This window comes from Dromiciops gliroides, chromosome 6, assembly GCF_019393635.1.
Source record: "Dromiciops gliroides isolate mDroGli1 chromosome 6, mDroGli1.pri, whole genome shotgun sequence".
NCBI classification, from domain to species: Eukaryota; Metazoa; Chordata; class Mammalia; order Microbiotheria; family Microbiotheriidae; genus Dromiciops; species Dromiciops gliroides.
This window is the reverse complement of record NC_057866.1, coordinates 7249169-7272583: the sequence shown is the minus strand read 5'-3', so window position 1 is coordinate 7272583 and position 23415 is coordinate 7249169. Positions and strand designations below refer to the sequence as shown.

General features: G+C 47.0%; 2 protein-coding genes across 4 annotated transcripts in view; one reads left to right on the top strand and one right to left on the bottom strand.

The window, feature by feature from the left end:
- Positions 1 to 22826, bottom strand: part of KMT5B (lysine methyltransferase 5B) — a 62146-nt gene extending 39320 nt beyond the window's left edge. The window contains exon 1 of one of the 3 annotated variants that reach the window (XM_043971065.1): positions 22679 to 22826. The gene's annotated coding sequence lies outside the window, so the exon portion shown is untranslated. Of the gene's footprint in view, positions 1 to 22014; positions 22196 to 22574 lie in introns of those variants that run through there. The other 2 variants (XM_043971063.1, XM_043971064.1) reach the window with 2 other exon arrangements.
- Positions 17576 to 23040, top strand: LOC122731779 (atherin-like). Its single transcript, XM_043972053.1, has 5 exons — positions 17576 to 17690; positions 18313 to 18411; positions 20982 to 21271; positions 21375 to 22111; positions 22206 to 23040. Exons 1-5 carry the CDS (start codon positions 17576 to 17578, stop codon positions 23038 to 23040), a joined length of 2076 nt encoding a protein of 691 aa, XP_043827988.1.
- Positions 23041 to 23415: the final 375 nt, after the last annotated feature.

The window sequence follows — 23415 nt, the reverse complement described above, 5'->3', positions numbered from 1 at the left end:
ACCAGTGTCCAGAGCCACAAAACTAGATCATGTTGATGGCAGTATGTGTAGATTAGCAGCAGTTCGGCAACTGTCTCCTACCCACTCTGCTTTTGGTCAATCCCGCCAATCTGTTCTTTAGTAAAGATGGAAGACGTGGGGAAAAGAGTGTAAGGGGCTAGGGGCCAAGAGCTGCCCCAGGGACTGTGATCCAATCCTCCCAGTCACCATTCATCTCACAGTTCCTGTCTAAGTCATCCTTGAAGAATCCATGACAAAGATGGCATCAGTTGGAAATTCTGTCTTGCAACATTTTTCGTTTGTGACGTAAGAAGAAGAAATGGAAGAGGGTAACAATGGAAAAACAAGTTGAAAGTAATTGCGATCACATGACTACACAGTTTAAACCTGACTCTACCATCTTTCATCTTTAAAAAAACAAACAAAAACCTGAGTCCTAAACTTAAGTACAGCAGGAGGCTGTTGACAGAAGCAAGGGAAAAACTGTTTTCTGATACACAAAGGCCCCATAACAAAACAATAAAACAGAGCTGAGAATAAACGTACATAGGCATAATCTATTTGCTGATGACAGAAATACATTAATTGATTTATGAGCTTGAAGCACAAGAAATTTCAGGCAATTATTTATGTCACACTGCAGACGTGTACAATTTCATCATTATTTAAAGAGTAAACATCCCTTATGAAAGCAATACAGAAACCAGAAGCAAGCCGACCGAGTAGGTTACTGTTTGATAAATCCAAAGACACCAACTACTGGGTTAAAAACTCCTTTGAAGAAAACTGCAAAGCAGTGTAGCAGAAATTAAGAGTTAGACCACCACCTTACACCATATACCACAAAAAACTCCAAATGAATACATGAATTAAATACGAAAGGTCTCAAAGAATAAAGGAAAAGGGAAGGAGGTGCTTTGCACAACTATGGAAGGGAAAGAATTAAACAGGAATAGAGGTGATCATAGCTGACAAAATGAACAGTTTTGATTACTCAACATAAAATAGTTTTTATATGACAAAACCAATGCACCTAGAAGTAGAAAAAAGCCCATCATTGGGGGGAATCTTTACAGCAAAGATTGCTGATTAAAGGTTGACATGCACATTCATACAAATGCATAACAAAAAGCCGAGAATGGTTAGATGTTATGCAGGCAGATTTCATAAGATACGCAAGCCATCCAACCTCATAAAAATACATTTCAGGACACTAGTAAAAGCACAGAATTGAAATTCTGATGTCATACCTCACACAATTACCAAATTAAGAAAGACAAGAGGGGCAGCTAGGTGGGGATTCAGGAGGACCTGAGTTCAAATCCTGCCTCAGACACCAGACACTGACTGGCTGTGTGACCCTGGGCAAGTCTCTCTACCCTCATTGCTGTGAACCAAAGACAGAAACATATATCGTGGGGAGGAAGCTGTGGGGAAATAGGCACACTACTGCACCCTTGGTGGAACTGTAAATTAGTGCAACAGTTCAGAAGAACAACTGGAAAGTATACTAAAAAGTCACAAAAACCATGGTATCTTCTGATTGAGGGATACCACTGCTAAGCATATATATGCCCCAGGAGAGTTCGAGGACAGAGAGGAAGGTTCTAGATCACTTTAAGTATCTGTTACTGTTATACTAGATAGAGAATTCATGTATAAGATAATATGTTTACTTGCTCAAAGAAGATTATGTAATAAAGTCTAATATTATCAGCTATTTGCATTCATTTATCATTTATATGTCATTATACTCTGGGTATGGTTTGGGATTATTGTATATGTTACAAGTATATCCTCAGTTATGCAGCATAACATGCATTTTTACCATCATACTGTCTTTGGTGAAATTAATATGATATTTATGAATTATGGAAACTTATCATTTCAGAGACTAACTGTTCTTACTGTGAACTTTAATGCAGGCCCTAGAGAGAATATATGTGCAACAAGAGGAGAGACGGGTACACGTTAAGTCCATGGTTTGCTTATGATGGCGACTATGTAGACCACAATTGCTAGACACAGCCCAGTTTCATCCTCTCTCCCTCCTAAAATAACCTAATTTAACTTGTTTTCTTTTTCTCTCAGTCTAATGGCATGGTCAGAATCCATCCACCTGTGGCCTAGCACAATTACTGGCTGACTCGAAACCATGAGATGTGGTATGATCACCTTTCCATAACATTTTCAGGTGTCATGAACACATTACTAAATTTGGCTTTGATCCAGACACATGGTAGTAAGTATAGACTGCATAACTACCTCAACCCTGTAGTATATGAAGGAGGGGAATGTAATGGAATTTATTAATTTGATCATTGACAATGCTATGCTAAGGATTAGTAAAAATCCAGCAGTTCAACAGCTAAAGAAGTGAGTCCAGCTTTCCAGACCAGAGTCCAGTTTGCTTCTGATGACCACTCCAAGAAGACAAGGGCTCAGAGACTTTATATGAACAGTTTTGTTTTGTTGTGGGGTTTTTTCTCCTTCTGTTATAATATACACCATCTGTAACATGTACTCTCTGCAGAGGCCCTCCCTTTGCAAGACCAATGTCAAAGCGTCGCGTTCATGGGAGACCACCCCTCTGGACAAGACTTTCCTCTCCCTTTTCTATATTGTTATTAACATATTGTTAGTTAGCATAGGGTATTATATTCTGTTATTTTTGACTGTTTCATCCAGGAAACACCCCGTGTTTCTTGAAACAAAGGGGGGGACTGTAACAATTGGAATGATGCCACCTGCTGGAGACTTACTGTAGAAAAGCTCCACCATGAGAAGACCTCTGAAGACAAGCCATGCGGTCAAGGTCCTTTGCGTCAGGAAGTGAGTTTGTTCGTGGGTACTATCAAGGCTACCAGCCAATCAACTTGAGGAGCCTCCTATTTCTGGGAGAAGGACACGAAGGAGGAAGGAGACACTGGTGGGACTGTGCTTCTTCTTTGGCTGCAAGACATCAGCATGGTGTCTTCAGCAGGGAACTTCAAAAGTGGGAGATTAGGAAGGCTAGGATTGCCAGGTTATAAGAAATCTCTTCTCAATCTTTCTCTTTCTTTTACTATCTTTCAATAAACCCTTAAAAAAAATTCTAAACTTGTTTATCAGTGATTTTAGTCAGTTTCTCTCAAAAACTGGGGGGGGGGGGACAGATTAGAACCCACATTTAGAATTTTAAATTACACAGTTCCATAGTTATGAACTAAGGGAATGTGGCTGTGCACTGGGTGGGAGACAGCTGAATAAATGCGGCACATTCATTTATAGAATAGAGTAGTTCCAAAGGGAGACCACAAAAAAAAAAAAAGAAAAAAGAAAAAAAGGACAACTATGATTTCAAAGGAAGCTGAGAAGATGTGAATGAACCTTGATAGGCAAGCTTACTTTTTACTGGGGAAATTTCAGGTAGTGTGGTATGGGCTGAACCAGGAAAGCAACTTCTGCCATGCCCACAATCATGGAAAGGAAAACAAGATGGAAAGGTTTCAGAGCTCTGCAGTGACCAATTAAGAGTCCAGAAGCCTAAGAGGGCACTCCTTTGCCTGGAGTCAGTCAATAAACATTGATTAAACACCTACTGTTTGCCAGGCACTGTGCTAAGCACTAGGAATACAAAGAAAGGCAAAAGACAAACCCACAACTATGTGCAAACAAGCCACATACAGGATAAGGAGGAAATAATTAGGTGAGAGAAGACACTAGAATTAAGCCACAGGAAACTCCCAGATGAGGGAACTACATCTACTGATTCAGGTCTAGTACTTTCTCTGTAATTCATTTTTTTATGTATGTAATGTTTATTTATTCCAATTCATAATTTTGGCGAGTCACCCAGAGGTTAAGTGACTTGTGCAGGGTCACCTGGCCGGGATCTGAACAGAGGACTTCCTGAGGTGGAGACCAACTCTCAATCCTCAAGGCTGCCTCCTTACACTTCTATTCAACTAAAATAACTGAATTATTTAAACTGAAGTTCCTGTTCTTCATTGGAATTTCCCTCTTAATGGTAATAAAGATTCCTTGTCTGAATTTCACCAGTGTGTGACCAAGCAAAGAGCCTTCCTTATGCTAACAAGCGATTCTCATTGAAGAAAGACCTTCGAGAAGTACTACAATGCACTGCCTAACAGCTGTCAGGCTGCACAGACATGGTCAGTATCTGTTTTGGGTTTTCTGAGTGTCAAATCTGCCCACGTTAGAACTGATGACTTAGCCGGTACATTTTTGGAGGGAATGCTGGTCAGAAAACATCCTCCAATAAACAAACATTTATGATGCCATCAAGGATGCTTCACGCCCCCTTTTCCAAATGACAGCGCAGGTCCTGGGGAGAAGGGAGGAGAAAAATTTGGAACTGAAAATCCTATAAAAACAAATGCTGAAAACTATCCTTATATGTAACTGGAAAATAACAAAATACTGAACAAATGACAGTGCAGGCCATGCGGTAGGCAACCCTACAGAAGCAGTACTGGAAAGCAGCATTTGGGGCCAATTCCTTGATCCCTCCATCTTCCCTTCTGACAGAATGAGTGACAGCCTCTCTGATGGAACCCAGTGACCTGGTCCCAAGACAACTGCACTCATGATCATACTCCTTCCCATGCGATCATTTTAGGAACTTTCAAGAGCATCTCATTCATTCCACTGATCGTATTCACAGGAGAACAACTGTGGCCCCGAGAGGAGGATTTGAACCCCAAGGACTCAATGGCCTGTGGGGAGTTAGAGGCTTCATGGAAATGCAGCTGAGAGAACATGGCAGCATCCCGCTGCCCATGAGTCTGATCTGCTCCCAAAGCCTAAGGTGTCAGTGAGACTCCTCCACCCCCCAGGTTTTCAGGGCAAGTCACAAGTGTTGATTAAATGCCTACTACAAACTCAGCCACTGCGCCAAGTCACCCCCTCCCCCAAAGGGCCCTGCTCTCAAGGAGCTGCCAGCCTAATGGGGGAGGCAGCGTGCCAACAACTATGTCCCAAGAAGCTAACACAAGATAAAGTGAAGATGACCTGGGGAGCTGCTAAAATGAAGGCTGAAGAACTAACATAGGAGGAAAGAAATAGGTGCTTCTCATCTCTGTCAAACATAAATCAAAGGAAACAATCCGCAGTCAACAAAAGACTTCAGGGGATGCTTACAACTAGGAGTGGGAGCTAAAAACGGTTTAGAGAAGGGACTTCAAGCGGTGTCCTCCACAAGCCTAGGAAGCGCCCTGAGAGTGACAGTGTCAAAAAGAGAACACAGAGCTCTGCACAGTCAATTCTACTTGTGGATAGACAAGCACTTCCGTTAGTGAGCTAGAGCCACTTTCTGGACTATTCAGATACACCAAAGATTTCTCAGTGTTACTAGGTCACCGTATTTTGTTGAGAGCACCACTGAGTGGGCCAAGGCCCTTCTGACACAATTCACATCTTACATGGGAATGCCAATGGCTTCTCCTGTGATATTATCCAGTGGCAGGGAAATAATCACAAATGCTCATGGGAAAAAAAGCTGACCTCCTAAAAGACTGGAGACTAGGCAGGAGACTTTGAGTGTCTTTTACACAGAAAAAAAGAAGCAACATTTTCAACCATTTCCACTGACTGTACACCAATTTAGTCAAGGCCAAAATCCCCCCTAAGACAATGACAATTATTTTGAGTTTCAATTGCTTAAAATGCTTTCCCTTGAGCTATAGGCAAATAAAGTGAATTCCAAGGTGAATTTTTAAAATGCCCCCCCCCCCGAGACAGAAAAAGCACACAAAGATTCACAGAAAGATACTGATAGAGAAACACACAGCAAAAAATACGAACTAGTTCACTCACACTCTTGGTGACGCTAAAAATCCCTGGAGTCAATTTAAAATAAGTAACAGGAACTCAAATGTATGTGAAGAGGTTGGTTCAGTGTGACCCAACCAGTACTCACTAGGCTTCCTACCTCTGGTGCCTAGTTGTATTCAATCCCATGGATAACACCACAAAGGAAGCTTGTTAAGTCACTTGAGGAAGATGGGAGGGATAAGATTAAAACCAGCTATCAGATATAGATTATATATGTGCAATTATGCCTTTAGATTTTTTAATTTTAAAAAATGTATTATTTACTTTTCACATTCATTTAAAGAATTCTCTTCCTCTCTCCAGCCCCCCCCCTTTAAGAAGGCAAGCAATTTGATATCAATCCTACATGTGAAATAATGCAAAACATATTTCCATATTAGCCATATTAGAAAAAAAGAAAAAAGAAAGTGAAAAAGTATGCTTCATTGTGCACTCAAGAGTTCATCAGCCTCTCTCTGGAGGTGAATAATATTTTTCATCATGAGCACTTTGCAATTGTCTTAATCAGTGTAGCCAAGTCTTGCACAGGTGATCATTGTTACAATGCTGCTGTTACTGCATACAAAGTTCTCCTTGTTCTGCTCACTTCATTTTGCATCAGTTCATTTAAGTCTTCTAAGGTTTTTCTGAACCCATCCCCCTCATAATTTCTTATAGCAGAATAGCATTCCATCACAACCATATACCACAATTTGTTAAGCCATTCTCTCATTGAGAGACATTCCCTTTGATTCCAATTCTTTGCCACTACCAAAAAACCCAAAGTTGTTATATTTTTGTACATATGGGTTCTTTTCTTTTTGCTTTGATCTCTTTGGGATACAGACCTAGTAGTGGCGGTATTGCTGGGTCAAAGGGTCAAATGCATAGTTCGATAATCCTTTGGGTATAGCTCCAAATTGTTCTCCAGAATGGTTGGGACCAGTTCACAACTCCACAGACAGTGCATTTGTGTAGCTATCCTTTCCACCAACTGTCATTTTCCTTTTCTGTCATGTCAGCCAATCTGACAGGTGTGAGGAAGTACCTCAGAATTGTTTTAATTTGCATTTTCCTAATGAATCAGGAATGAAAGCATTTTTTCATATGACTACAGATAGCTTTAATTTCTTCTTCCAAAAACTGTCTTTTCATATCCTTTGACCATCTGTCAATCAGGGAATAGCTCTTGGCTATATAGTTCATAAATGAGGCTTTTATCAGAGAAACTTGCTGTAAAAAATTTCCCCCCAGTTTCCTGCTTTCTTTTTAATTTTGGCTGCATTTGTTTTGTTTGTGTCTTTAAGAATTTGGATGCGCTGCCATTTGGTGTATATATGTTTAGTTGTGATATTATGTGTTTATTGTACCTTTTGGTAAAATGCAATTTCTCTGATCTCTTTTAATTAAGTCCATTTTGGCTTTTGCTTTTTAGTCTGAGATCATGAATGCTACCCCTGCCTTTTTTTTTTTTTAAACCTCAGCTGCAGCATAATAAATTCTATTCCAACACATTATTCTAACTCTGTGTCTTTCTGTTTCAAGTGTATTCCTTATAAGCAATATACTGTTGGATTCTGGTTTCTAATCCATTCTGCTATTTATTTCCATTTTATGGGAGATTTCATCCTGTTCACATTCATAGTTGTGATTACTACGTACTTCCCTCCTTCCTGCTTTCTTCTGTTTATCCATATTTCTCTCTTTTTACCCTTTCCTTCCTCCAAAGTCTATTTTGCTTCTGACCACTTCCTTTTATCATTCTCCCTCTTTTTCTTATCCCCTTCCTTTCTCATTTCTCTGTTGAAGTTTCTATACTCAGTTGAGTATATATTTTCCTTTCTTTGAATCAATTCCAATGAATGTGATATTTCAACATCACCCACCACCACTCCTATTCTTCCCTCCACTGTAAAAGCTCTTCCTCATGCTCCTCTTTTACACGAGACAATTTCCCCCATTCTGCCTCTCCCTTTTCCCTGTGCATCCCTCTTCACCCAACCATTTTTTAAAACATCACCTCAGGGCAGCTAGGTGGCACAGTGGATAGAGCACCAGCCCTGGATTCAGGAAGATGTGAGTTCAAATCTGACCTCAGACACTTGACACTTATTAGCTGTGTGACCATGGGCAGGTCACTTAACCCTCACTGCCCCACAGACAGACAGACACAGACACACACACAATCACCTCAACATAATCAACTCACTCTCATACCCTCTCTATGCAGACTCCTTCTAACTGCCCAAATAATGACAAAGTTCTTAAGAGTTACATGTATCATCTCCCCATATAGGAATATGAACAATCTGACCTTATTTAAGTCCCTCATGATTTCTCTTTCATGTTTAACTCTTAATGCTTCTCTTGAGTCTGTCTGAATGTCCAAAGTTCTATTCAGCTCTGGTCTTTTCATCGGGAATGCTTGGGGGTCCTATATTTCATTAAAGTCCCCCGCCCCTCCGGAAGGATTAAGCCAGTTTTGCTAAATAGATTATTCTTGGTTGTAATGCAGGTTTCCTTTGCCTTCTGAAGTATCATATCCAAGCTCTAGACTCCTTTAACATGGAAGCTTCTAAATCTTGTGTGATTCTGCCTGTGGCTCCGAGATATTTGAATGGTTTCTTTCTGGCACCTTGAAATATTTTCTCCTTGACCTGGGAGCCCTGGAATTTGGCTATAATATTCCTGGGAGTTTTCATTTTGGGATCTCTTTCAGGAGATGATTGGAAGAGTCTTTCCATTTTTATTTTACCCACTCTCTGGTTCTAAAATATCATGGCAGTTTTCCTTTATTATTTCTTCAAATATACCTAGACTCTCTTCTTGATCATGGGTTTCAGAAAGTCCAATAATTATTATCTCTCCTTGATCTATTTTACCAACAAGTTATTCAAAATTTTCTTCTATTTTTTTCAACCTTTTGACTTCGTTCAATTATTTCTTGACTCTTGCTTCCACCTAATTCTAATTCTTAAGGAATAATATTCTTCAGTGAGCTTTTGTACCTCTTTTCCCACTTAACTAATTCTGCTTTTTAAGGAGTTCTTTTCTTTCATGAATTTTTGTGTGCCTCTTTTACCAAGCTGTTAATTTGCTTTTCATAATTTTCTTGCATTCTTCTCACTTCTTTTCCTAATTTTTCCTCTACTACTCTTAACTCTTTCTTTAGTATTTCCAGGAATTCTTGTTGGGCCTGTGTCCTATTTTCATTTTTCTTTTCTTGACTTGAAACTTTATGTGAAATTTGGCCTCTGCTCACCTAAAGGTTGGGAGGCATTGTCCTAAGCAATGTGCTTTTCCTGCACTGTTGTTCTTAGAGCTAGTTTTGGGGGGTCTGTAAGTTGTTGGTGCTTCCGAGGTGGTGTGATACTGGGAGAGGTGTGGTCACTGCTCTCCTTGTCTGTGCTGGTCTTTGCCCAGGAAAGCCCCTGTAGCTGCAAGCTCTAGTCCTCCTCTTTGCCCTGGAATATCTCTGGACTGAGAGTTCCACAAGCTGCTGTTAATGCTGTTGCAGTCATCTCCAAGATCCATCACCAAGACTACAGCCACGTGCATTCCAGGCTGGCCCCACCCTGGTTGTCACAGACCTCTCTTTCCAACCTCCTAAATTGTCTTGGGCTGGAAAAAATGTCTCACCCCTACCTTTTGCTTGCTATGGCACTCCTGAATTTGATTTGATGCATTATTTTAGTTGTTTGGGGAAGAATGTTGGGGGAATTCGACTGGATTGCTGCTTCTACTCCGCCACCTTGGCTTTACCCCACTTCCTCTTTACTTTTGTTAAATAGCAGAATTTCTACTTTCAAAGGAACAAAAGGATGTGGCAAGCTCTGAAAGCCAAAAAGTCCCCCCCTCTTGTTTGCAGAAATATAGGACTACAAGTGTGGGACCCTGCATACAATATGGGACTCAGAGCTTGTGTTCTTTTTTAGTCTTTCTGTTACAAGGAATGACTTGCCAATCAGGGCAAAAAGAAGGGATTTACAGACAGTTCTCAATGTACGTAAATTCACATTATGCAAGTTTGACTTTACAGAAGGGATTCTGAAATAAATCTGCATTCCAAAAAACCACCTTTGTTAGCTTTGCCGCACAGTACTGTGCTTGCTCTCGACCCTCTCCTGTCCTTGGTTCAGCGCTCCAGCTCCCCTCCTCCTCCCCAAAGAATAAAACAACCTCTAAGTGAAAGCAAAAGAAGCAACCTCTGGTACCTAGAAAGACTTTGCCCTACTCTGCCCACTCACCTGTGTACCCTGTCCCTCCACGTCTGTCTGTCCCCAGACCCTGTATGCTACCCATCCTTTGTTTGTGTCTGTCCCCCCACCCTACCTTGTCTCCCTTCCTCTTCGTCTGGCCAGGTCCCCACACAACTGCTTCCTATCTTGCATGTTCTTCTTCCTGCTCTAGCTTCTTTGTCCCTAGGCCCTACAGTTTCTGAATTGTGTGCTGTCCCCCTTGGTCTGAGGGCCTGACAAGTTTACATCACACTTCAAGTAGAGGTCCACTTATGTAAAGGGAGAACTAGACAGTAACTGGACCATTTCATAGACCTCCCCTCACCTAGCAGGATTGGGAGAGGCCATATGGAGTGACTTCAGCGCCCATAGCAAAGACCCCTGGTGGGGGCAGCCCATTTGTGCAGAGGCCTGTGGCCAAGGATCAGCCTGCTGGGGAGGCAGATTTGCATAATGTAAGTTTGTATAAAGGGAGAACCATCTGTATTCAGAAACGGAAGGGAAATGAAAAGATATCAATCAAAAAAAAAATTTAAAGGCAGATATGAGAGATTATTGCTTTGCCACTTTCTTGTGCCAGCTGGTGACCTTTCAAAAATCAGAGGCCCGATTTCTGACTTCCATTCTTCTCTTATGCCAGAGAGAGAAGGTGAGTGCCGGCTCTCATAGAGGCAATGCTTCTCAATGCCCTGACTTAAAACTGGGAGAGGAATGTGATAAAGCACACTCAAAGGGCACTGACTAACCAACAGGATAACAACTTGCAAAAGCCTCAAAGAGAAGGCAGGGTGGCAGAGCCTAGTCCGAATGCCACTGACCACTCAACCACAACCTCTAGTCAGCTGCTGATCTTGACTTCGGTAGGCCTACCACTGTTACCTATTAAAACCGATGATGGAAGAAAAAGATGACCCACAAAGGGGTCTGGCTGCTCCAGAACACAGGCCTGGTCATACCAGCAACATAAAAAGGCAGAGTCCGACCAGCAGTAACACAAGTCAGATAAGGCCATTTGACTTTCAGACAAGTACTGGGTTTGGGGTCAGGAAGACCTGAGTTCCAATCTGGCCTCATGCACTTAGCAGCTCAGCTACATGACTCTGAGGAAGTCATTTCACCAACTGTTTGCCTCAGTCTGCTCTGCTGTAAGAGGGTAATCATAGCCCCTACCTTCCAGATTGTCCTTGTAAAAACCTTAGCGCCCAGTCGATGCTAAATAAATGTTCACCACCACTCTCCCCATGATTCCCCACTCACGGCTTCTGCTCTGTTTCTAATATCCTAATTCCATACTGACTTGCTTTTTGGTGCATCAAACTTTTCTAATCGCCACACTTCAAGCTAACACTGATGCTGTCTTTCTCTTCGGCGTCCCTCATGGTGGCTGGCTGGCCAGATAAGGAAGTGGGAGAGACTCCAAAAGTGCCCCACAAAGCAAACAAGGAAAGTGAGCTTTCCTCTGACCATTTTATCATATTTAAACCCAATATCTGCCCAGTGATTAAACCATCACACTTGACTTATCTCTGGGAAAGTTCATGTCCCATCTCTTGAACCAACAAGGGATAGACAGACTGTCTGCTCAACCCTTGCATTCGGGTATCACTGCAACATCACCCACAGACATCTGAAAGGCAGAAACCACCAGAACCCCGAGGGACTATCAAGGCTTTGCCTCAGAGTGACCTGCGCCCATCACTTACCTGGAGAAGCGTTTCCCTGAGGTCCAGTAACTTCTAAACGTTGGGTTTTGCCTCCTCTTACTAGGTCTGGAGCATGGACCTTTGTACTAAGACAATGGAATGGAACTACAATAAACAGGTACTAGAGGCAGCCAGGTGGCACAGTAGGTAGAGAACCAGCCCTGGCGTTTGGAAGACCTGAGTTCAAATCCAGCCTCAGACACTTACTAGCTGTGTGACCCTGTACATGTTACTTAACTTCTGTCTGCCTCAATTTCCATCTGCATAATGGGGATAGGAACATCACCTGCCCACAGGACTGTTGTGAGGATCAAATGAATTCACACGTGAAAAGTGCTTTGCAAACCTTTAAGTGCCAAAAAATGTCACCTAGCCAATCAAGGTGGGTGCCTGGGGACAGACTAGAGGTGGTAAAGCAAGTATGTCTATCATCACTGCTATTTACTATAGTGCTAGAAATGCCAGCTATTGCAATAAGAAACTGAGGGAATGTGTGTAGCCAGAGGACACACAACTGTCATTTTCTGTAGATGGAATAACTTTACTTAAAGAACCCCAGAGAAGTAACTAAAAAACAACTGAAACAATAGCCTCCCCAAATCCTGGGATATAAAATAAACCCACAGAAACCATCATTTCTGTATACTGCCTACAAAATCTAGCAAGAAGAGGAAGAAAGCAAAATTTTGTATAACTACGGACAGCAGAAAATAATTGGCACTATACCTACCGAGACACACACGAGAACCATATGAACATAACAAAATGTTCTTTATAGAAATAGACAGATCAAAATTAATGGAGAAATAGTGATTCCTCATGGATAGGCTGAGTCAACATAGTAAAACTGACAATATTACTAAATGAATTTACTTATTTGGTGCCATGCCATACTACTAGGGAACCTTTTAGAACCAGATGATGAATAATGAGATTCATCTGGAGGAACAAAAGATCTTAATCTCAAGGGAAATGGTGAAAAAAGTGGGAAGGGGACCCAGAAGTACTAGATCTCACATCATATCACAGAACAGGAATCATCGAAACAATTTCATGCTGTTTAAGAAACAGATTCAAATCAAAGGAACGGATTAGGTACATCACACACAGAAGCAAATGAACACAGTAGCCCAATGTTTGATAAACCCAAAGACCCCAGCTACTTAGCTAAGAACTCAGTACAGGCCAAGAACTGCTGGGAAAACTGGAAAGTATCTGGCAGAAATGAGGTATAGACCTCATACCATGTATACCTGTATACCATGATAAGCTCCACACAGATACACGACTTGGACACCAACAAATTAGAGGAGTAAAGAAGAAATCCTGTTTTAGATCCACAGATAGGGAGGAAAGAGAAACTAGACAAGGGGCAGAGGAGAGCACAGAAAATCAAATGAACAATTTTAATTGCACAACATTTGCAAGTTTTTGCACAAACAAAACCAAAGACAGTTCGAATTAGAAGGGAAACAGGTAAATGGGGAAAAATCTTTGCAGTTTCTCTGGTAAGGATCTCATCCCAAAGCTGGTTCCACACACGCATGCTCCCCTCAACAGTGGCTGCAGCTGGAGGGTCTTCCCTGGCAGCCACACCTCGTGAAAAGCAGAAGGCCTGGGACAGAAATGGAAGAAGCATCTAGGGGGTGTGTTTTATTTTTTAAGGTCTCCGATCTTATCGAGCAATGTAAAAGACAAGTAATTGTGCTACTGTGGATATAGGGTCACAATACAACAAGAAGCACTAAATAAAGACCAATGACAGTGTCAGGCTCTGTGCCAACCTCCTAATGCAAGGATGTGGTGGTCCAAAAAGGCATCTTTGCCTGGGGCACCTCTCCCTTGGCCCAATCCAATGAGTTTTCCCAAGCTCCCACTTTGCCCCACATCCCAACGAGGAAGCCAGGAGACCACAGAACAGAAATGCTGTGGCAGCATTCATTCCCCTAGCCAGAGGGGTGGCTGGATGGCAAAGCTGAAGGTCCCCCACCACCACCTGGCAGGATTGTGCACTTCATGCTTCACCTATGGGCTCTAAGTTATTTCTAACTACAGGAAGAGAAAGGAGCGTGTAAGAGAAGAAGGCAAACGGGATCCAAGGCATGGTGACTTTCATGGTCCCCTGGCTGCTGGAAGCATCTCATCTGCCCCAGACAAACTCCAGTGAAAAACTATTGTAGGTACTCAGATTTCAAAGTTCTGATCAAATTTTGAATAAAGAATGTTAAAAGAGGGGGCAGCTAGGTGGCGCAGTGGATAAAGCACCGGCCCTGGATTCAGGAGGACCTGAGTTCAAATCCGGCCTCAGACACTTGACATTTACTAGCTGTGTGACCCTGGGCAAGTCACTTAACCCTTCATTGCCCCACCCAAAAAAAAAAAAAAAGAATGTTAAAAGAATGAAATTAGTTCATTCAAATGCATCAAGGAGATGCCATAAAGGGGAAATTGAACTCACTGTTTCTAGAGCGTCTGCTGTGGGAAAGTTAAGGCAGACTTCCCATTCCACCATCTTCTGCACACTAACCCAGTGCCCCAAGTATAAGCCACCTGTGCTAAGAAAAGGGAAAATCCAGAAATAAATGAAATCCAGATGGTTCCCAAACTCCTTGGGGCATTAGTTCCCACTCTGCCCTCAACTTAGAAGACTATGAAAATAAACACATTTAATTGTTTTAATTTTCCTCCCCAATTCTGTATATTAAAGAATAGCAAATTCCAAGGGATAAAAACAAGCAGATCAGAGAGGTGGCCAGACTCAGCATTCTACAAAGTGGAAAAACTGGCACTGAGACACTTAGAAAATTATTCTTTAAGATAGAAGTATAATACAAATTATCCCTGAAGATTTTCATTGAATTATATACCAAATTATCCATTAGTAAAAATGTAATTTTGAACTGTCTTTTGATTGACATAAATTAGAGCCTTTGAAATTTGAGTCTCTGAACATTTTTTTTACTAGTAACTTTTCAAACCTGTTTTTAATGTAAATCTCACAGAATAGACTCGGCTTCCTCGACTTTTTTTATTTTTTAAAGGGGGTGATAAAAGCTTTCTTTCCTACCTGGGGGCTGTTGCCAGAGTCAGTAGTAGTTGTTGCTCCAACACTCTAGGCTTGCAAAGGGTTTCACAGACATTATCTCAAGTGATCCTCACAAAAATCCTGTGAAGTAGCCAGTATTATTATGCCCATTTTCCAGATGAGGGTTAAATAATGTGCCCAGAGTTGCACATCTGGCAGGTTCCTGAGCCAAGAATCCCCCCACACACACACACCTCTTGCCCACACCTCCCAGGCACCTTGCACCACCCCAGGGTGCCTTCTGGTTCAGGGACATCCTTCTCCCTCACTGCATCAGCCCTATACAGCATACACTCCTGACCACAAACGATCCATCTGCCCCAATCTCCTGTCACTGGGGTTACAGACAAACGCCACCTCCCCTGGCCAACATCTCCTGATTTCAGTGACTTGCACCCACAAAGGGCCCCCTAGTTCAAATTACTTAGTTGTTTTCAATAATGTCTGATGGCATTTAAGGTTTTCTCACAAAGATCCTGGAGGGGTTTGCCATTTCCTTCTCCAGCTCATTTTACAGATGAGGAAACTGAGGCAAACAGGGTGAAGTGACTTTCCCAGGGTCACACAACTAGCAAGTATCTGAATACAAAGTTGAACTCAGGTCCTCCTCACTCTAGGCCAGGTGTTCTGTGCACTGTGGCGCCACCTAGCTGTCCCTTATGAACTAGGTCTTCTGCCTAGTTCCAGGGTTTTTTGTCTCTTCAGATGGCTTGCCATAAAGCTAGGGAGGGGGCAGTGGGTCCCCTCCTGCTTCACACTCTTCAGGGTCTCACTGTTTGGCCAGGGGAGAATCCGCCCGGTCAGCATTTCCACTAGTGTTGTTACAGGGAGGGGAGTGAGGCAGGCTCTCCAATACCTAGCAGCGAGTGAGGCAGACACAAGTACCCAAGAGGGTTCTGTCTGTTTTGTTTGGTTTTTGGGGTTTTTGGGGTTTTTTTCAGGGCAATGAGGGTTAAGTGACTTGCCCAGGGTCACACAGCTAGTTAAGTGTCAAGTGTCTGAGGCCGGATTTGAACTCAGGGAGTCCCGAATCCAGGACTGGTGCTTTATCCACTGTGCCATCTAGCTGCCCCGAGGGTTCTGTCTGAACACTAAGGGAGGGGGGAGGGCATGAGGGCTGGGGCACAGGTTTTTTGTTCTGTCATCAAGAAGCAGTAACCCCTAACCCCATTATCCCCCTCAAAAGTTCTTTAAAATCTAGCAGTCTGGGAAGAAAGAAGGGTGTAGCATAGGATACATGGGACGGCTACTCAAGACATTCAATTACGGCCTCAGAGCTGCAGAGGGAAGAGCCCTAAATCTGGGGTCAGACAAGCGAGCTTAATCCCCTTGGGCCTCAGTCTCTTCACGTGTAAAATGGGGAAGGGGAGGCTGGTGCATAGATGGTCTGTGGGGCCCCTTCAGGCTCTAGAGATCTGTGGTTTCCACAATCACACAACCATTTGCATCTATGGGTGTTATGTGCGTAACTCAGCGAGCTGAGGTTTCTGACCAGGAGGCCCCAAGCCTCTGCTGACTGCTAGACCCTCTTAGTATCAGGCTCACCTAACTCCCTGACTGCTCCAACGTGGCCAATCAAGACCCCCAAACAGGAGCACAAAGGACGAGGCCCACACTGCGGCTCAGGAAGGGCTGACCCCAGGAAGTGTCCCACACTGGCATTGACACCAAGGAACCCGAGCGGGCAAGAACTCCTTCCCGGGTAATATCCCAGAAGACCCGCACAAATCCACGTCTACTGGATGCAAACTCCCAGCCACATTAGCCTTTCTCCCTCACCGTCCACACACGACACTGCAGCCGGGCTCTGATAGCGGCAATGGCTGCTGTGCCAAGGGCTGCAAGGCTGCGCCCAGGTCATGCTTGACCCACAATCCTCAGCCGTTCTGGCTCAAGGACCATCACAGAGGAGTCCCAAGATTTCAGGGCAGCAACAACCCTTTCCTAGAATGAGCAATTTCCATGGAGTGGACCATTGAATGGAACAAGATCTGTGCACAGATTTCTATTTTCCATGATAAGGCCAAGAATTTCTCTTTTAAAGCACAAATGGGAATCCAGTCTTCCACTTAAGAGAATACAGGCTTCTTGAGAGCAGGGACTGGTTCATTTGGTGTGACTCAGAGCAGCTACTGAAGGAATGTTCATTAGGAAGCCAGCAGGACCCAAAATGGATAGTGGAAGCACGAAAAACCAGCAAGACTGGAGGTGAGACTACAGGGTGCTGGTGATGGAGGGAGGGAGGGAACAAGCACATATCAAATGTGGGCTGTGTTCTAGGCACTTGTGCTAAGCACTTCAGAATATTAGCTCAATTGACCCTCACAACAATCCTCTGAGAAGGTGCTGTCATTATGCCCATTTAACACATGAGGAAACTGAGGCTAACAGAGTTTAAGTGACTTGCCCAGGGTCACAAAGCTAAGTGTCAGAACTCAGGACTTCCTAACTCTAGGCTCAGCCCTCTGGCACTATGAAGCTCCTCGGCTACCTAGATGGTGGGGTAGGAAGGTGCTGTAGGTCATGTGCACACCTATACTGGGGCACCGGAATCAGGGCAGCAAGGGGCAGGGGAATATCACTTTCAAGAGTCACAGGGTCACTCTACATTCCGTAAGATGGCCTATAACACACACAGATTCTCAAACAAAAACTAAAAGTCTTTCAATTCAATTCAACAAATGTTTATTAAGCAACGACTCCAGTGGGGGAACCAAGACAGAGTTACAGGTGGCATGCACATCTCTACTTATGAATTCAGCCCAGTTCCTGGCCCCACACAGACAAACGCACTCAATGTTCCTGGCCAGAAGAAGGAGGCTAGAAAACCAGGGGGCCTGGGCCAGCAGGGTAAGGAAAGCCCCAGCGGTCAAGGAAAGGGCAAGAGACTGCTTGGGAGATTATTCCCAGAGTCCAGGCAGGGAGGTCACAAGCGCCGCGTCAATATTAGATGAGAAGGCTACCACAGAGGGATAGAGATGGAACTTGGGCACTGTTTGGAGGGGAAAAAAGACACAAAGTCCAGAGAGGCATCAAAGTTTCAAGCACCCAGGACTGAGGGCTTCTGGGAGGAAAAACAAAGACTAGGAGTTGATCTGAAACAACTGGAAGAGGAGATGCCAGCCTGCAGAAGAGACTCAAGGAGCAGAGTCTCTCCATGAGGACTGTCTTCAGATACTGGGAAGGCAGTCAAGAGGAGAAGTGCCCAACTTGGGCTCAGGGAGGGAAGGACTTCTCAGTCAGGAAGGAGCTGCCCTGGTAGGCCTGTAAGCAAAGGCTAGACCACCAGCAGTTTAGGCACAAGTACATGGAGCAGGCACTGGGGTGTGAATGGGCCAACCTAGATGCCTGCCATGCAAAGGCAGGGGGGCAGACAAAACACGAGGGCATTTTTGGGACAACTCAGCCTTAGCTCTTGGCTCAGCTGTCCCAGCTGGTTCTGTGGGCACATCCTGTTCCCTCTGGATCTCAGAGGGGTTCGACAAAACAGTCTCTACCATCCTGCCAGGCCGAAATCTATCATCCCGTGCAATCACCACAAAGGGGATCCAGAGTGTTGGGGTGCACCTACGTACAAAGGACAGGAGAAGGAACAGGAGCCAGCAAGAGTGAAAGGGAAGGAAGGGGATCTAAGACCCGTGTGGGTGCAGGGGCAGAGGGATCAAATCAATGCTCCTGGAGAACATGTCAGCAAGATGAGGGCCGAGATCAGGACAATCAATGCACCTGACGAGTCAACCCCTGTCACAATGCCTGGTCTCTATGTAGATGAAAGGGTGATTGTTGTTATTTTTTAAAGAAAGACATCAAATTTCTCCCCCAATGCCAAGTCCATCTTAAACAAAGATAACCCCAGGGTTCTCTCTGAGTTTTAGTCATTACATTCAATAGGACAAAAGTCACTAGATGATATGCTATAATTCATTAGGTCAAACTGTCACATTTCTTTTTGTATTATTTTGGGGTTTTTTGCCGGGCAATGGTGGTTAAGTGACTTGCCCAAGGTCACACAGCTAGTAAGCGTCAAGCGTCTGAGGCCGGATTTGAACTCAGGCCCTCCTGAATCCAGGGCCAGTGCTTTATCCACTGTGCCACCTAGCAGCCCCAAACTGTCACATTTCTTAAAAGAAAGGTTTTGAAGTTGGCAAAGATGAATTTCCCAAACACCAGCTTACAGCATTTCCCAAACACGTCCCTATCTCAAATTCAGGTGTTTTGTTTTTTTTAAATTCAGGTTTTTAAAAAAATTAGATGGGGGGAGGGGGGATTTTGCTTTCTGAACTAATTAAAATCATTTTTACATGAAGACAAACGCTGGGGACATGCCAGTTTCATTTGGTTCAGACAAATCTCCATGAATGCAGAACCTGGGTTCTGCACCACTGATCAGCTGCTGCCATGTTGGGCAAGCTGCTTATTAACCTCTTTGCCTCAGTCTCTTCATCTGTAAAATGGAGAGCATTCTCATCCTACCCAATTCATCAGCTGTAGGGAAGGAAGAGCCTTATAAATTTTAAAGGCTAAACTAGCCACCAAAATGTAAAGCTCTTTCTTTCTATCAAAATCATGTTAATTCTGCAGGACTCATGAAAGCCAGCCACCAGATCCATAAAACAGAGCCAATCAGTAAGTGTGTAACCTGGGACAAAGCAGCAGGCAACACATACATGGGGCATGGAGGGAAAGCCCTCTGTATGGAGCACAACCCCCACCCCAACACAAGCCTTTACTAGTCACAGAAACATGCCCAGTAAACCCCATACAGGTTTCCACATCTACAGTCACAAGGCTCTCCCCAAGAGAGGTCTAGGCCACCTCCTGCCCCGCACAGCCCCACAGTAACTGTCCCCTAAGACAGAGTCCCCCATCCCTGGAATCTCAGAGACCCTGATATCCAACCAAGATCCAAACCTGGACAACATCCGTAACAGTGACTTTGCTTCTGGGGAGGGGGCACTGACCACCAGCTGAGTTTTACCTGGATTCCAACTGCAGCTGGTCCACTTTGGCCCGCAAGCCTCTCTCTCCCAACTCCCCCTTTTCCTCCCACCCCCATGACCACCTATCTAGAGAGTGTGCCCTCTACCCCTCCTCCTACCACCAGTCGGAGTCCTGCCCACACCACTTCTCCCCCCAGACATGGAGTGAACCACTTATAGGCTGGAGGTGGACAGAGCACAGGGCACAAACCAAGTAGTGGGAGGTGAAAACTCAAACTGGGTTTGACGGAACAGTGGAGAGGTGGATTCCATGAGTAAGGGTATGGGTGGCAGCAAGAGAAAATTTGGCCAGGGCTGTGGATTTTTCCTCCTGAAAGACGCGAGCACCTGGAGATAAACTCTGGAAATGATATGGTTTGATTTTTTTTTAAATGAACGTCCTGATGACACATTGGCTTTAATGGAAGTAAAATCAAAGTGTCCACAATCTCCAGCCAGAGTCTGGTGAGTTGGAGATGTTTATAATTCAGCCCTTGGCCTTATAAACACCGACTGATGATGCCTGTGACAGTGGTCACTTCTTCCTCCAAGGCTGGCAAAGGTGAAGTAAGCACTTTTGCATCATTTTTTGTTAAATATTTTATCTTAACAGGCATTTCTCAACACACACACCCAAACAAACTCCCCTCAAAGCCTGAGCGAAACTGCCTCATGGAGGGATCTAAGTATTTTATTTGAACAAGTTTAAGTAAATTGGAAATGCTTCCATTATTTTCTTTGAATAGTAATGTTGTAGCTACTAACAGGGAAAAAGCCCCAACCCAATCACGCCTCCAGTGCATTCTCAGAACAAAGTGAAAGGCTTCCTCTGAAGCCTGGTCTCTAGTTAAAAACGGGTAACTCAGGGGAGATGAATGGGGATATTAGGATGCCTCTTGGGAAAAAAAAATCCCGAGTCTCTTTGGAACTGCTGCATGCAGAGGCGCCCTGGCCCAGGGGCTTGACCGGCAGTTTCAAGTGGGCTCAGCCGGAGTCACTCAGCCTCCGGGCGTCCCTGATCTTTATCAGCAAAAGGAGAGCTTAAAAAAGGGGCCAAAAGCCAGGCCTTCTTCCTCAAGAGGCCACCTGTCACTCCATTACACACAAGAACGAGAAAGCCTCGTGCGCCCAATCCAGTCAATTTAACGCGGATTTTATTCAGCTTCGCCCCGGGCAGATCGAGGCGGTGGGGGCAGGGGTGCGCACCCGCCAGCTGACTTCCAGGGGGTGTCTGGCCGTCAGCCGAGCGAGGCTGGTGCTGCGGGGCCCCATCCAAACCAGAAACACTGGGGGGACGAGCAGTCACCCCGGCCCCGAGGGCCGGTGGGTGGCCCCCACTGGAGGTCTCTGAGCGAAGCCCAGGAGCCCTTGTGTGGGTCGCTGCCTTGGGCGATGCCTTTCAAGGCAAAGCCCTGGGCGCCGGGGCCCCTCCGGCTCCGAAATGCCGGGGCAGTCGGGGATGGAACAACACTTTGTTTCCAAACAAAGGACCCCGGCCTGAGAACTGGAAGGCCCTTGAGAGGGGGGGTCCCGCCCTCCCCACCCCCTTCCGCAGACAGGAACTCGCTCAGTGGGAGAGCTAGGACTTGAACCCAGAGGCCCGGGACCAGAAGCCCCTCAGGAGCCCTCACCCCGGACTTCCCAGGACCAGGAAGGCAACCAAAGGACGAGGGGAGGGAGGGGAAGGAGGAGAAGGCAGGTGGAGGCTTCGCGCAGGCGCAGAGCCCCGAGCGGCCGACTGAGCCGAGGGGGCGGCGGCCACGGAAACCGACCGGGGGGTGGGGCTTGGGCACCACTGCGGCCGCCGATTGGGCGAGGCCGCCCGGCGCTGCCCATTGGAGTAGAGGAGGGCCCGGCCCCCCAATCCAGGGAGACCCGGCGCGGGCGCCTCCCCCGCACGCCCCGCGCTCCGGCTCCCACCGCTCCCTTCCGGCGGCCGGCCCCCACGACGCGGCCCGGCCCAGCCTCCCCCGGCCCCGGCCCCGGCTCCCCCCCGCCGTCCGGTCAAAGGGTGCGGGGGAGCCCGGCCGGCCCCGCCCCCACCCCCGCTGTGGCGCACGCCGCCCCCCGCCCAGATGTTGAGGCCCCTCCCCAAATGTGTCCCCCCCCCCCCACCGCCGGGCCCAGATGTTTGCCCCTCGCCTCCCCCCCACCTCCCCGGCTCCTAGCCCGGCTCCCTCCCCGGCGTTACTCACCGCCCGAGCGCCGCCCGCTCCCCCTCGGGAGGAGGACGGGGCCGGGGTCGGAGGCCCGGCTGCCCCGCGGCTCCGAGCGGGGCACGCGCTGCCCGCGGCCCTTTCCGCCCCCAAAGAAAATTAATCACCAAAAAATAATTCCAGAGAAAAAATGGAGAGTAAAATCCAAGATGGCGGCGGCGTTGCCGCAGCACCGCCCGCTCCCTCCGCCGCCGCCGGCAGAGAAAGGAGTCCCAGCTGCGGGCCCGGCTCCCGCCCCCTCCCCCCGCGCGCGCGCCCGGCGCCCTCCCCTCCCGCCCCGCGCGCGCCCGACGGGCCGCCCTCCCTCGCGCGTGCGCGCCCCCTGCATACGCCTCCTCGGCCCCGGACGTGGAGGGAGGGGGGGTGTCGGCGCGCGCGCCCCCGGGCTTGGCCGTGAGGGCCGGCGCGCGCGCTCCCGGGGCCTCGACGTCGCGCGCGCGTCGCCCCCCCTCCCTTCACCACCCCCCACCCTCGGGGCTGCGGCCGTCGCTCGGCCCCCGGCCCGGCCTCGGCCCTCGGGCCCGGGCCTCCGCGCTCACCTCCGCCTCCGGAGCGGCCGCAGGGCCGGAGAGGCATGGGCCGGGCGGCGCTCCGTGTCCCGGGGCTGGCGCCTCGCCTCGCCTCGCCGTGCGCGGCCGCTCACCTCATAGCCCCGGCCCGGACCCACCCGGGGCGGCGGCGGCGGCGGCGGCGGAGGGGCACGGAAAGGAGTCCCGGAGCCCGGCCCGGCGCCCGCGGCGGAAGGAGAAAAGTTATGTTTTAAAAACGAGCGCCGGCCTCGCTGTCCCCACACGCCGACCTCGCGGCGGAGGGATCCTGGAGAAGTTCACACACGGCCGAGGTGGGGGGGTGCGGAGCGAGGGATCCCTCCGCCCTGACGGCTGCCCTTTAAATGGCGGGCGGAGAAACCGTGGCACCGCCCCCCCGCAGGGTGCCACACCCCCCCCCTCCCCTTCCAGCGAGTGCGCGCCGGGGACCGGAGGAGAGAGCCATAGCGCCCCCTAGCGCCGTCGGCCTACGCTGCCCAGAGACATGCGAGATGCTGGGATAGGCTGAGCCGGGAACTGGGAGCCATAGCACTCCTGACGCCCCGGGACAGAGAAGGCCTACAGCGCCCCCTGGTGTCCCGGGGTCCGGATCCCCCACAGCATCCCCTGGCGTCCTGGAGTAAGGAAAGCTTACAGCGCTCCCTGGTGTCCTAGGGTAGGGAGCCCTCACCTATCCCCCCCCACCACAGTAACCCCTGGTGTCCCGGGGCACGGAGCCCCCAACAGCGCCCCCTCGTGCCCCGGATGCCCTAAGACCTGCGCTGACCCATGCCTGGGAAACCAAAGCGCTGGACTTGCATCATCGCCTTTGATCTTGGAACGCTAAAGAGAA

Excerpts from the sequence above, each read along its gene's own strand:
- LOC122731779 (XM_043972053.1), top strand. The coding sequence starts at position 17,576 with ATGCACATCTCTACTTATGAATTCAGCCCAGTTCCTGGCCCCACACAG. Across the intron at positions 18,412-20,981 it reads GAGTGTTGGGGTGCACCTAC|CTTCGCCCCGGGCAGATCGA; the intron begins GTACAAAGGACA and ends GATTTTATTCAG. Across the intron at positions 22,112-22,205 it reads CGGGGCACGCGCTGCCCGCG|CACCGCCCGCTCCCTCCGCC; the intron begins GCCCTTTCCGCC and ends GCGTTGCCGCAG.